Here is a 14,750-nt window from a genome sequence, read left to right on the forward strand (position 1 = left end):
CTAGCAGATGGCGCAGTAAATGCAGGTTTAGCTGGCCCGACTCCGGAGCTTCGTTAAGTCCCGACAGCCAAACTCAATGTGGGACACCGCTGTAGTTAAAGGGACAGTAACGTAAAGTGAGTTCGAGGTGTGTCGGACCGTCACATCCCACAGACCGACCTACCGTAAAGACATTATTTAAGCGCCAGCTAGCTAGCTGAGCAGCATGCTCTCCATCACGGGCTCTCTCCTCCACAGCTACCGTGTCGTCCACAGAGTCCGGCTGCTGCACACTTCTAGCATCGTCAAAATGCCGATTCAGGTGAGCCTGCGGTGCGTTTAGCCAACGTTAGCTACACTGTACGTCCTACATGCATCCAGCAAAGAAGCGAGTGTCGTAGTATTTTGATTTCTAGTACTTAAGATGAACGGCTACGTCCTGTTGTGTGTAGCTGACTATGCTAACGGTGTCTGTGAAGCTGGTCGCCATGACAGCGGCATTAGAGGTGATAGATTTAATCACCGTCGCTGCTTCACCTTCATCCACACCTGTCCGCTCGGTAGAGACACTGTCCAAATAAAACTCAGCTAGTTAACTGGCTGTAGCCCCCGAAAATACACTTTTAAAGCTCGTACGGTTAACAACAGTCGTTCGTGAGTCTCCTTTGAATTCTTTGATGAATATAAGTTAGCGCTAGCATATGTGTCAGTCTGGGGAAGCGTAACTTTATTCCTCAAGTTAACTCTGAGCTTTCTGATAGCGTCTCTACTTCACACCTGACCTGCGTAACGCTGCAAATACCAGCTCATCTAAACATCTTAAAGACTGTAGCATTATTAAAGTGCACTGGATGCGTATTAGCGCCTGTTAGCGAGAAGAATTCTCAACACTAGATGTGGAATAAATGTGCGACTTTATTTAGTCTTTCAGCGTCTGTTTTAAATTTAGCTCCTCGGCCATTTTACTTAGATGTATGTGTGATGGTTTGTCTCCCCCTAATGGCCACCAGCAGAAATACGCACTTCAAACTAAAAAATTTCAGCTATGCAAAGATAATCCACTCTATCAATAATAAGTCACCTAATGTTGATAAATATAACTTTTTGATTTTTATCATCACTGTATCCCTCTATTTGAAGGTTGTTTTAAAAATATTTTTACATGCTTTGCATAGTGGTCGGCTGTTCTGGTTTTTACAAGGCCGATTTCTCCTTGTAATTATACATTTTTGTCTATTTTAACTATCTTTCATTGCTTCACTCCTTTTTTTTTCTTAATGTCTGATTTGCTTCATGCATTTTGACTGATCCTGCCTCTGGCGTTTCCTTATGACATTTATTTATGGTAGCATTAGCTCAGTTCCTCAGTTCCGGTTATATTAAATCCTTCAGTTATAAGATAATGTTCAGATAGATGGGATATTGTTCTTAATGTACTGATTGTCTTAATATGTCTCCTGTGTGTGAAACACGTGCTACATTTCATTTGTATGAAAAGTACTATACAAATAAGATGTAACTGAATAATTGATTGATTGATCAATATCAATTATTCATTATCAAGGAGACCAATAACCAATATTTGCAAGATAATATCATTGTCAAAATTTAGAAAAACACAAACTCCAACACAAACTTTTTTTTTTTTTTTTTTACATTTTATGTTTTATGTGTATTTAAATAAAAGAGAACTACATTTATTCTCCAGTGCTGATAGCAAGCTGTTACTAAACGTGTGACCATTCAGGTAGTGCTGAGGATGAGACGTCACCTGAGACTATAGACTGTTGACTACAGACAAAGAGAGGAGGCTGCATCAGAGCCAAAGTAGAACTTTTTAATATTTATTTATTGGAAATCGGTCAATGCTCATTATTAGATCCCATAATCGGCAAAGTTGATTATCAGTCAACCCCTGGTTTTGTGCAGATTGTCATTATTTTCTTTTCATTGACATGCATGAGCGCCTATTCTGCTTAGCTCAGCAACAATGCTGCATACAATACATAACACTGTCTGAGGAGAATGTCATTCAGTTGGTGTCCACAATAGCAGCGCTGCAGTGTACATACAGAGTTGGCAGCATTTTAAAATCCCAAAAGTCTTCATTAAATATTGACTAGCCAATGCTGTGCAAACTGCAGGTACTTTATTTGCTGGGTTGGTTCACTGACATTTTGACCCAAGGAGTAAACTGTGTTTTCAGTGGCCTGCAGGGACAGAAATGTTTCAGTATCTTGAATTTCAGTTGGGATTAATAAAGCATCCATCCATCCACTGTGGTAAATTGAAAAAGTAAGTCAACTTTTTTACCTTTTATTGTCATCTCAATTACTTTCAGGTTGGTGAACATCTTCCTGCAGTGGAGGTCCAGGAGGGGGAGCCTGGAAATAAGGTCTCGATGGATCAGCTCTTTAAGGGGAAGAGGGGAGTCCTCTTCGCTGTACCTGGAGCTTTTACCCCTGGCTGTTCCAAAGTGAGTCAACACCGGCAACACTGCATAAGATGTCTTGTGCACAGTTACCTTTACAACAGTTAGTCTAACATTCCCATTGTTGCTCTCAGACTCACCTTCCTGGATTCGTGCAGCAGGCTGGGGACTTGAGGAGTAAAGGTGTACAAGAGGTCGCATGCATTTCTGTCAATGATGCATTTGTCATGGCTGCGTGGGGAAAGGAGCATGGAGCAGGTGACAAGGTATGGACATGCATGACGGCAGTCTTGTTTAAAAGCAGAGAGGTTGCTGACATAGCAGACATGCTGAAAGGTATTTGAAATGCACAGTGATATTTCAGGTTTTAAGAATATTCATTTTGCTACTACTCTGCAGGTTCGCATGCTGGCTGATCCTACTGGAGCATTTACAAAGGTAAAAATATCTGGTAAATGCCAGTTCTGCTTCAAGTTTGTAGACTGTGCGTACTTATTATACCTTCTCTCTGTTTGTTAGGCAGTGGACCTGCTTCTTGAGAGTGAACAGATTGTGCAGGTACTTGGGAACAAGCGATCCAAGAGGTAACTATTGTTCTGCCTGTTTCAGTTTTGCAATAATAGATTGATAGCACGAGTTGTTATTTTTTAACTCCTTTACAATTGAATCCAGTTTGCACTGTGTCTGAAATAATCTCTGAGTCAATATACAGTGCACAGTAATTTATGAGTGTAAATTTAGGCAATATACTATATTGTGGCCGCACAAATGCAGTTGGACCTAAGTGATTTTTCATTACATGTACAGTTCTTCTGTCAACAGTCTCTCCAAACAAAAGAGTGGTTTCCGATATGAAGCTCATTTTGACACTTCATGGTGGAAATTCACTGATAACATTAATGTTTGTTGAATAAACCTGTTTCCACTCATTTCTACCTATGATTTGATCTTTTTCTGTATTTTTATGTCCAATATAAGATACAGAATAGTTAAGTTAAAGATACAGTTTGTCTTGTGTGTAAATTTGTTATTTTAGTTCTTTTGTTGTGAATTAAATGAGATTCTGACTCGAGTGTTTCCTACATCTTGTGTTTTAGATATTCCATGCTGGTTGAGGATGGAGTTGTGAAGAAGATCAATGTGGAGCCTGATGGCACAGGGCTGACCTGCAGCCTGGCTTCCAACATTCTGTCCGAGCTGTAGGCTTATTCATTCAAAGTTTATTAAACCAAATTACACACCCTAAGTTACTGTGAGAGTTGCACTTAAAATACCCAGTATTACCCGTTAAACCTTGCTCCTTTCCTCAAAGATGGATGCAAATGTCATGCGGATGCTAGCATCGGAGCTTGAAGGTTAATTAATGCGCACAACTATGACATGAATGGCAATCCTAAGGACTATGCATCTGTGTATACTGTTCCATATGAGTAAATAAACTTCCCCCTGAAAGCAATAATCACTGTTTCCTGTTTATGTATTTCATAGGGCTGCACAGTATGTAGTTTTAGCATTAATGCTGAGTATGGAATGTAACATAACAAAAACACATCACATTACAAACTTGATGCAAAAAAGAAAACTCACAAAGTAATCCATAAGAGGAGTCTTTTTGACAGAACATAGTGATAGGACAACATGGTACTGATAGAACGTAGAGGTTTTTGACATGCAGGCTCCACATGTGCTCTGCAAAATGAGAGGAACAAGAGAAACTGAAAAAGGATTTGGTTGTAAAAAGAAATGGAAACAGGTCATCTGTCAGCAGTGTCTTGTAACTTTTGCCATGACACAATGCAACACAACTAATTGGTTTGATCAATTACATCAGCAACGCAAAGCTCACAAAGTCACTAAAAAGTTTTTTTTAAACCATATAGTTACTCAATGTTGTGTTTTCCAATGTCATGCAGTCCTAGTATATCGCATTTGTTGTGCATTAATTAGATATCCCTCAAGAGTAATAATAAAGATGAAAGTGCCTGGTGCCATATTTTAATAATTTGATAATTTAGATTAAAGCGATACACATTTAAGGAGATGCATATGAAGAGTGTGACTGAAAAGTATTACAGATGCAAATTTTCACATCTATGCCAAATCAAGGTATGGCATCAGCCTGTCATGTCATTTGTGAGCTTTCTAAAATAGACAATGTGGGCAAGAAGCTGTCAGAGTTCTTTTAAATTCATCGAGAACATTTGTAGGGTGAATGCAGGTATACGTGCCCCTCAATAGTCATAATTGCTAAGTAATTGGAATTAAATAATATCTTATTGAAAAGAAAAAGTGCCACATGCACATTTAAAGAGGTTCCTTCCCCAGCAGACACAAAACAGGAGAGAAGAATAAATCAGATCTTAATGTGTATTGGCTTGGTAGAGATAATAATTAATGAAAATATTTTATGAGAATAATAAATATCAAAAAAGCAATAAAGAAAGTCTTAGAGCCTTACTTCATTATATTCAATTGTGTTTTAAACAGTTTCTTGGTGCCTGGACGTTTTAGTTTACCTCTCCATAAATAAAGTCATTTCAACCATAAACTAATGCAGAAAAATAAACATTTGATACTAAAAATTCGCCATAATGCAGCAAAGTGTTTGAGGCAAAAGTTTCCAGTGGGCGGGTCCAGTGATGCTGCGAGTCTCTGATTGGAGCGGGAGAAGAAGACAATGACGTCATGACGCAAAGGAAGCTGGCGCGTTGCATTGTGGTCGCCGGTGCTTGGCTAGAAACAGAAACCGCACCGCCCTGCAGCTAACTAACATACCATTCAGTCTGAACAGGACATTATAAGGTAAGTTTATACCCGGTCTTCACATGTGGCTGTAATATGTCAAAGTATGAGGTAGTAAGAAAAATAGCGCTATGTGTTCAGAGAAAATAAATAAAAGAATAACTAACTTCGCAACGTTGGAACTATTTTAGCGTTAAGTTGGGCTAATCAGAAGGCGCCTAAATTCTTAGCTGCTGTGCCCTGTCTTTACGTCGCTAACTCCACACACTGTTGCCCAGCGGGGGCTATCCAGTGACCACGCAGTGTTTGAAAATAGCGAACACCTTCTGCTATGAGTCAGTGACCATTCAGGGAAATACGAAGCGATGTATTCTGAAGCTGGTGGATTTTAGCTTCTTGTGCTAAAGCTGTTAGCTTTCAAATGTGTTGCGCGCGCAATTCAACGGTGGGAGTGTATTGTGTTGCTAAGTGTTAGCTTCAGTATTTCAGCGTCGTCTCCTGCGTGGTGTGTTTACTGCTCGGATACTGGTCTGTAGTTTGCATTGTTTATTTTCGTGTTCTGTTATCTTTAACATCCCATACCTTTCTTAAATGTAACCTTAAATTAATAATCTATTCGTTATTGACGATATCGGTGAAACACTTTCGTTTTCATTTTCTGTGAAAGCGAGCTATTGTTACGTTAACAGTAAAAAATGAAATAACCTACTACTTCTAGCTACCGGTGCTTATTAAACATTTAGATATTTTATTAATGTTGTTTGTAGCCCATTGCATCACAATTTAGCTGACACCGTCTTATATACAACGAAGTTACAACCTCACAGTGAAGTAAAGTAACAGGTAGTATGTGTTTTTCTCCATATGTGTTACCATCAGACTGTAGCTAAAATGACGATAGTTTCACACGTTACAGATGAGCAATGTCAAGTGTTTACTGATGACTTTGGGGTGTCCATAGGACTGAACTTGAAACAATGCAGTTAGCAAATCGCAAAGACTGCAGTTTAGGATGTACATGATGCATTTGGTCTTTCCCAGAGTTTAAACTGTTGGATCAATGGTTGTGAAAATTTTTTGCCATCTTCTTTGTGTAACAGTCACAATGGCATCTGTCTAGTACTTAAATTATGTATTTAATGAAAATAAAAGTTGCAGTTATATATTTTCCCCATGTCGTTCAGCCCTAGTTGTAGACTTTTGTCTTTCATTGACATAAAGAGTTTTCTGCCAAAAATTTAATTAAAATATCATGACAAATTATCGTGTGTAAAGGAGCTGCTACAGGACATTAGTTTTACTCTGCATTAATTTCCACTGTGGTCTTTGTCTTACAGCTCAGCACTTGGTGTTCTGTGACAGTCTACAGAGGCCATGTCTTCAACATCGCAAAAACATAGAGACTTTGTGGCCGAGCCCATGGGTGAGAAGCCTGTGATGGCTCTTGCAGGCATCGGAGACGTCCTTGGCAAGAGACTGGCAGACAAGGGTTTTGACAAGGTGACCTGTTTGATCCTTTTTCTATAAACATACATGAATTATCTCCTCTCTAAATATACGTTATTCTCACAATAATTTTATTAGGTTATAAACAGTGGCACTTTAGCTAGCACTTAAGTAATTATTGAATATTATATTTTACATTTATATTAAAGCAGTGTGAAAATTCAGCTTTTTGCTAATTTGTAAAATTCAATCAAGAGTAAAAGACAGTGCAGCAGTGCGTGCAACATTGAATCAACACTTTAATTATAGTGTTGTATATGCTGTCAGCTTAAATTTGGAATGCGCATAACTTGATTAACAGGTTAGCTGTCATTCTTTTTAATGAGTTGGTGAAATGTCATTTAACAGCAAGGATCGTTTATGCTATGGAAAGCAGTAAAGCATAGATTGAATTCTGTAATATGGAGGGGAAACAAACTCTCAATTTTCCTTGCTTAAGATCTATTATCAATATATCATCCTGCTTCCGTTTACCAATCATCTATTCATGCAATCATTGCAGTCAAACTGTAACAGAATACTCATCCTTGCGGTTTTTCAAGTTCTAATTAAAACTTAAGCTTCTTGACAACAGGGCCATTGATGTGGGAAACTGTGTAATGCTTGCACACCCTGCTCCAATTATTATTATTTTTTATTGTGTTCATCTCTACTTCCACAGGCATATGTTGTTCTTGGGCAGTTTCTAGTCCTAAAAAAAGACGAGGAGCTTTTCCGAGACTGGCTGAAGGATGTTTCTGGGGCAAATGCCAAACAACAAGGTGACTGCTATGGCTGTCTTAAGGAATGGTGTGATGCCTTCCTATAAAGATTCAGCGATTGTTTTCTACTTCTGAAGTCCAAACTGTACATAACCTCTTCAGTGGTCGTGATTCAATTCAGCTACAACACATGTATGAACTGACACTGTACACGCTAGTGAGGTTTCTTGACACATGCTGTTTTCATGATGTTCAACAAATAAGTTTGGACTACATTAATAGTCACTAATTCTCTCTTTCATTAATTAGACCTTAAATTAGTAAATTATATCGTAGATAATAACAGGATGTGATATTTCTATTAGTCTGCAATCTCTACTCACTGTCAATAGCCATTTTACCAAACATTTTGCCAGTACCTAAATGTAACACAGCCTTATTAATGGTATTACGCCTGTGTTTGATAAGTCCAAATGTCTGTAAGAAGTCTATAAAGGAACTTTAAATTGAAACTGTCTTGTGTTGAGAAGAGTCTGCTCATATTCATGATCCTCATATTGCCGAAAGTTGTTTGAATATTAAGGTTGAATTTTAGATATCTGGTTCATGCGTTGTTGGTAATATACTGAAACTTGTATTTTAAGCTCAATAATGCTGGTTTGTTTTGGTTTGGTTTTGGTGTGTAAAACCTTTAATCTTCAGAAAATATTGTGATTTATTTAGTTCCACACACTTTTCTCTGTGTAATGTGACAATTTTCTGGAACGATTCACACTAATATTCACCCTCAACTCTTGGGCTGCTTTCCCTGTTTGCCTGTTTTTAATGCCATTAGAGGGTAAATGATGTAAGCTGTGTTTTTAAAATAGTACATCATATCACAGTTTTGTATTACGTACTGTATGTCCACCAACAATGTTTAAATCATTTTTTTGAGGACGTGGATGGTCCATTTGAAGTGTCTTGGAGAGGATGTGGCTGATTAATGTGAAACATGAAAACAGAACCTCAAAAACAGATTTGACGCTGGTCTTTGCATACTCAGATTGTTTAAATATATATATGTGTTTAAATTGTTTAACTTTTGATCCTGCAAATGAAGCAGTGTGGCCACACATTACATCTGGTCTGCTCTTAAGCTTGTTTGGACCTGAAGATGAAAATTTATATAAATAAAGATGCCAATGCAACAAACTCAAATACTGTCAAAGGACGTGTCACTCTGTTGCTGATGAACGAGTTTAACTTACTAGATTAGTTCAGGGTTGGAGCTAAATTTGTTTGTGGTAAACAAAACATTCAGTGCATGCCTGAAGGGCTGGGCAATTAAGGTGCAGTAGGTACTAAAATATGTTGCGACTGGTTGGTGTTTTTAAACGGCCACCACAATGTCAGGAAAACATCAGTTCTGTTCAAACCAGTTCTCATGATGCATCAATCTGCGCCATGTTTTTTTATTCTAAGTAACTGGCTAAGATTTACTTACATGACAGAATGGATTCAAAGCTTCAGCAAAAGTTTATGTATCTGCAAAGGAAAACTATGTAATCTATTTCCTGACTTAATATTAAATAAAATGTCTTTTATTGGTTCCAGTGGCTTCAAATGAAGGTGAAATCCCACCTACACTGTGTTTAATTTGTATTACAGTAAGCCTGACTGAAGGTCAGATATTCATAGCCGAGCTTGATGTTGTCTTTGACTGTGCTTCTAAACACGGGATGCCTTAATGCATGCAAGTTTAAACATTTAATATAGTCTAATAAAATCTGCAGTAGTCCAGACTGTATCACTTAATCTTCCCTTTGTATTGATTGACGCTTACACCCACCAGTGACCAACTGTATAAGGATATAACTGTTGTGTAGCAGCTCCTTGTTTAAACACTGACCAATGTGACTGTAAAAACCTTTCAGCTTTTGTATTGCTTTTTATTATACAACAATAAAAGGCAGGTATCAGATTTGGACATATGCGTCTTTTTACACGTTCCATTTTTAATCAGATAAAATCACAAGAGACAGAAAACCTTCAATGACAGGAGGTTTTATTTCAATCCTTTATATTCCATGGTTACTTTTTCCGCCAAAGCTCCAAATTTGATATTTGCATGATACTGAAAATGTGTTTTTGAAATGGTCCAGAGCAGGGGTTCCTTCAAAGTTTAACCATGTCAGAGATGCCAGAAGAAGTTTTGTTGTTTGGATGTGACTTGTAACAGAACTAAACATGAGCCCGCACTGTAGTTGTAGAAACTGTGGAGAAAGTGAAACTTTTTATTAAAAATGGAAATTCAGCCATTTGTTGGAGACATGAGGCTGATCTTTGCTTTCTCTGGAAACCATTGCAGGACCCCTCTGCTCTGGAGAACCTCTCAGATGTGATCAGTTAAAATGACGATATACACCTGTCCTTAAAAGTACATTATAACTGCTGTATTCATTTTTTTGCCCTAAAGAAATAGAAAATTGTTCATGTAACAGACTCATGATAACCGATTAGCTGATTTTGCTTCAATGGCTTAGATCATACAGTATGTTCAATGTCCTTAACCCCTGGAATGTGTTTTTTTGGGGCGTCTGTGCTATTGAACTATAAAATCTGGATTGACAGTGATCAGATGCTTAGAGTTGTTGCTTAAGTTTCACAGTAGCACCTGTGCATACACACACACTTCCACATCCACACTACAGCAACAGTATAGAAATGAGCAAGAAGTCTTAATAATAAAGCCTCAAAAGAAATTAATAGTATGTTTATAATCCACATAAATCTTCCTTGGTAGATACAAGTAACTGCCCAAACAGAGGGAACACCAGCGAATAAAGAATACAAATGCATTTGACAGTAGATGGGATGCTGCTCTAAAGGGCAATCGGGAAAAGGACAAAACATTCAGAGTGAAGACTTCTACTTTTAAGTGGAGCATTTTTTTTGTTCTGGATCTACAAATAGTCACCAAACTGAAACAGTGTCAATTATGGGAAATGTAATAATTCATTACCTAGATTAGGTTTGCTTTCTTTTCAGTTAGCAGATCTCAGATGTATGGGAGAATCTATCGGAGCAGTATCTGAGACATGTAGCACCACCATAATCCATAGACCTAATGTGGGAATTAAGAATCCCAGTGTTAAGTGTCAAATGCTGCAGAATCCACATGAATTTGTTCCTGTGACTGTTGGAGTAACACCTTATTAAGACACTTGATGATCAGTGTGGTGACCTGTTTTTGGCAGTTACCTGTAATAGATTAGAGCATGAGATGTATGTTTTCAGTCAAATGAAAGCTGTATTTTTTCCCTTGCTGTTTAGGAACTTGATTGTGATATTTCTGACTCTTTATCCATTAAATGTTTAAATTTTGTCACAAATAATTCTTCCCCTCTAACATTGAGACAGATGTTTCAGAATTTAGTTCAAGACATTTTGTTGTTGACTATGTACTGTACATCGGCAGCTTTTATGCAAGGTTACTATAGTACATTAATGTCTTATTTAGATCGGAAGTACATGTACACACTGTACATACATGTACATACTGTACAGTTGTACTTTTAAATCACAACAATCCCTGATTTGTTTCAAAGCAGAGCGCAGAAGAATTTCTTCTCCCTGAAGGGGTTCTCTGAGGTGGGCACGGGGGTGATCAGGGGGTCGTCACAGGCGTGTGCGTCGCAGTACGCCATCAGGTCGGCCGCTGCCTTTGACACCTGGAGGTGGAGATGAGCTGATTTAGGGCAGTTCATGAACAGGGAATCTGGTAACACTTTCAACGATCATCATGTTCCACAGATAGCATTTAATCTAGCTGGTCTGAAGTTGTGCTGAATGTGGGGACTATAACCAAGGATAATATTAACCTTTTCAGGTACTGGAAACCCTTATCATATTTTAAACTTATACTGAGGATATATTAGGGGCTGCATCGTGGATCGGTGGTTAGCACTGTTACTAATCTCTGGTTCATGTCCCGGCTTAGACCTGGGATCTTTCTGTGTGAAGCTTGCATGTTCTCACCAAAAACATGCTGAGGTTAATCGGTGTTTCTAAATTGTCCGTCAGTGTGAGTGTGATTGTTTATCTGTATATGTAATCCCTGTGATAGACTGGCGACCTGTCCAGGGTGTCCCCTACCATCACTCTAATGAGGATTAAGTGGTGTATAGATATATATGGATGAGGATATATTAGACCATGATATTATTTAACAGTGGAGGTTAGTATATTTTGTTTCTGTCCTTCTGTTTTATTTGGGTTTTCATCTATTTTCTCACTTGTTGGATGTACTGTAGAAAATTCTGGGTCTTACAGTTAAACTCTATGCGTGACCCTTATGAAGACCACTAGTGTCTTACAGCTTTAGTAATGATGACTATGAGTTTTTTTTTTGCTCTTAATAAATATCTCATCATGTTTTGGTTTCAACTGGTTTCAGAAAATGCACTAATTCCTTTGTTTTGGTCTCAGTTTCCTCCATGTCATTCTATGTAGTGCGTAGCCATCATAAATTTTCACAATAATGTAAGACTCCATCTAATAGCCCTCAGCAGGTAGGTTAAATTTGAAGATATCGACCATTTTGCTCAATTTTCCCTCAAGAAAGCTTAAAAATTAGGATACAATCGAAATTAAAATGGGCACGTTAGCTTAAACTAACAGATACACATAAAATCTAAAATAAGATAAACTTCAGCTGTATCTAAATTTGCTTCACTATACCTGTAAAAAAGCAGAATTTTGGATGTGTCTGAAAGGACACACTTCTATAAATAATACAGACAGAATGAAACTTATTGATCCGTTCGAAGAGTAAACCACATGTCTGCAGTTACAAATGTATCACAGTACAACAGGAAACAGGAGCAATGAGCACAAAAACTGACAATGAAATGTTTCAGAATAAAAAAAAATAGTGGAAATTATGGGATTCAATACGTCAATGTTGGACTGGTACACTTTAAACAGTTTATTGCTCTATTAAATGTGATTTTATGCGCAAGATGTGCAAATACTTGAAAAATGGTATAGAAATGAAATCCTTTAGATCTTAAATACTTCAAATTTTGAATTACAGATTTCTGTCCAAAAATAATTTAAATCTTTACATTAAATGACTAAATGTCTAAATGTGGCTACATGTTGCATGTTTTCATTTTACTGATGGTCAATTAGTTTTAAAAGTCTGGTTCAACAGTCAGATTAGGGTCTTGGAGGCTTCTTTCTTTCTCAGAGTTGAACCTCTGTAAGAAATCTGTCAGTGTTTTTCAGTAGGTGACAGTTGCTTCTTAAACATGACATGTAAGTTTGTTCCCTACTTATTTTTTATGCTATCCTTTTTAAAGAGGCAAGGTGGCTCTGCTGGGTGTCTTCACCGCCATTAGGAACATCACAGAAGCCAACACCATTTGGAAACTCTCCAGTGGGAAGCATTGACTTGAAGCACATCTGAGAAGGTCACCACTGCCTTTTAATAATGTCTGCAAACACAAGTCCAAATGTGGATGATGAAAGTTTGTCAAAACTCTTCACTGCTGTCATTTCAACTTTGATTTGAGCCTTTGTACATAAAAAAGAGGAACAGGTGGGACATAAGTTATCTTTTTTAAACTGAAGCCACTTTTAGTTTGTGCAGCACAGTTATCAATGTACTTGACTTACTGGAACATAAAACCTAAGATTTATTTCACAGGCAGCCAGGCTTATGATTAAAAATTGAGTTTTGTGCTGTATTCAGTCACCTTTATGCCACGTGAGTATTGATTCATATCTGTGTCGCCTTGTCTTACCTTTATCCTGCAGAAACTAGCCTCGATCTTCAGTTGCTCCACCAGCTTCCTGGCCTGGCCGACACTCATGGTGCTGTTCACTGGGGTGTCTCCTTTCATCCTAACCACAAACACAGCAACACTGAATTAGATAGAAACACATTCTGTACATTTTCAGCATTAGTTTTTTGTGTAAATTATGTTCCTTATAGCCCGGCTTCCCCAGGAATAATCAATCCAGTGTGTTTTGCCTGAGAAATGCAATCCTTCATTTTGGCTAGATGTATTCGTAAAAACACAGAAATGCACTAATATTTATAAAAGGTTGCAATGAGTTATGATTGTAATGTTTTGTTCAGATTTACTCCCTCGGGCCTATTGATAGCAAAATTAGCTCTTATAACACCATTCTAGGGGGCTGATCAAATGAACCACATGTGAAATGCGAGTGCTCAGACAAATACATCATATAGCTTTACTATATAATACATGCCAAGAGCTATGATGAACATTTGTAGGTTTATATTGCTTATTCATAAATGTAGATAGCTTCAGCTGCAAAGCAAGCATAAAGCATAAAAACCAGTCAATATTTTGTCACAGATTCAGCATAGCTGCTACATTATGTCATCTTATATGGGGACAAACGCCTGTAGGTTTGTCAAAATGCAAAAGAAAACACACAAACTGGGCCAACTGGTCAGATTTATCCACCATGGCCCACAGATTCTCCCACTATGAGCAAGAAAAAACCACAGAAATATAAAAAGCAGAATTACCACTAACCACTGCAGCCATTCAGAGCTTTATGAAATGACTAAACATGCATATGACTGAAAAAATGTGTCAGATGGAAAAGAGATGAAGACAGATGGATTGTCAACAGGGGAAAAAAAGAAGCCGAGCAGCAAAGGAGCAAATCTATTTGAACCATTCTGGACCTTTCCCCATTGTCTTTTTTCTTCTCCCTCCATCCACCCCCTTTTCTCCTTACCCGTATTATATTCCTCTTCAGGTGCAATCTTCCCCCCTCTTCTCTCTTTTTTTTCTGTCTTTTTTTTCCGCTCTGTGTCCCTCTGTGAGCTTATGTTTGGTGGTGTCAGTGTAGCCGGACCCCACCCCTCACAGACAACAGCCTGGATGGTACCCTGCTCTGTACAGTCCAGTGCACTGCAATTCTGCCACAATGAGCACTAGATTTGTGGTGGATGGATAGGATCCCCCCCCTCAGCACTGAGTGGTACCTGCCAGACGGAGGGAGGGGGGAGACCACTGGTGAAGGTTTTCTTATGTGGGTGGATTGTACCAAATCTGTGCTGAGGAAATAGGGGCAAACTGAAATCTCTCAAGTTTCAATCTCTGACATGGAACTAGATGGTATATGTGGTGTGTATGTTTGATTTTCAGTGCTAATAGGTGATTTACAGCTTGGGAAATGAACTCCATTGGCCCGAATCATGATGTGTCTTTGTGCCTTTTGTGATGCCCACCCTCTCTTCTGTTGCTATGGGGACTGCTGCAGTCTGGTTTAGTGGTTTACATCACACTATAAACTGGGAGATTTCGGCTGATATTTAAGCTAGAATGTGCTACAAATGAAAGGCACGTCTGCTTTTGTGCTTA

General features: G+C 38.2%; 3 protein-coding genes across 4 annotated transcripts; 2 read left to right on the top strand and 1 right to left on the bottom strand.

The window, feature by feature from the left end:
* Positions 1 to 26: 26 nt before the first annotated feature.
* prdx5 (peroxiredoxin 5) lies at positions 27 to 3,869 on the top strand. The gene is made up of 6 exons (XM_023294742.3): positions 27 to 301; positions 2,321 to 2,455; positions 2,545 to 2,676; positions 2,810 to 2,848; positions 2,930 to 2,994; positions 3,508 to 3,869. The coding sequence occupies exons 1-6, from the start codon at positions 206 to 208 to the stop codon at positions 3,611 to 3,613; spliced, it is 573 nt and encodes a 190-aa protein (XP_023150510.1). The 5' UTR covers positions 27 to 205; the 3' UTR covers positions 3,614 to 3,869.
* Positions 3,870 to 5,081: 1,212 nt separating this feature from the next.
* banf1 (BAF nuclear assembly factor 1) lies at positions 5,082 to 9,328 on the top strand. 2 transcript variants are annotated; one of them, XM_023294739.3, is made up of 3 exons: positions 5,082 to 5,212; positions 6,490 to 6,652; positions 7,320 to 9,328. In XM_023294739.3, the coding sequence occupies exons 2-3, from the start codon at positions 6,527 to 6,529 to the stop codon at positions 7,464 to 7,466; spliced, it is 273 nt and encodes a 90-aa protein (XP_023150507.1). In that variant the 5' UTR covers positions 5,082 to 5,212; positions 6,490 to 6,526; the 3' UTR covers positions 7,467 to 9,328. The 2 variants fall into 2 exon arrangements, with proteins under 2 accessions (XP_023150507.1, XP_023150508.1); XM_023294740.3 differs by lacking the exon at positions 5,082 to 5,212 and adding an exon at positions 5,564 to 5,680.
* Positions 9,329 to 9,389: 61 nt separating this feature from the next.
* Positions 9,390 to 14,307, bottom strand: gng3 (guanine nucleotide binding protein (G protein), gamma 3). The gene is made up of 3 exons (XM_023294741.3): positions 14,122 to 14,307; positions 13,149 to 13,248; positions 9,390 to 11,072 (listed from the first exon to the last, which is right to left on the bottom strand). The coding sequence occupies exons 2-3, from the start codon at positions 13,245 to 13,247 to the stop codon at positions 10,944 to 10,946; spliced, it is 228 nt and encodes a 75-aa protein (XP_023150509.1). The 5' UTR covers position 13,248; positions 14,122 to 14,307; the 3' UTR covers positions 9,390 to 10,943.
* Positions 14,308 to 14,750: the final 443 nt, after the last annotated feature.

This window comes from Amphiprion ocellaris, chromosome 14, assembly GCF_022539595.1.
Source record: "Amphiprion ocellaris isolate individual 3 ecotype Okinawa chromosome 14, ASM2253959v1, whole genome shotgun sequence".
NCBI lineage: Eukaryota > Metazoa > Chordata > Actinopteri > Pomacentridae > Amphiprion > Amphiprion ocellaris.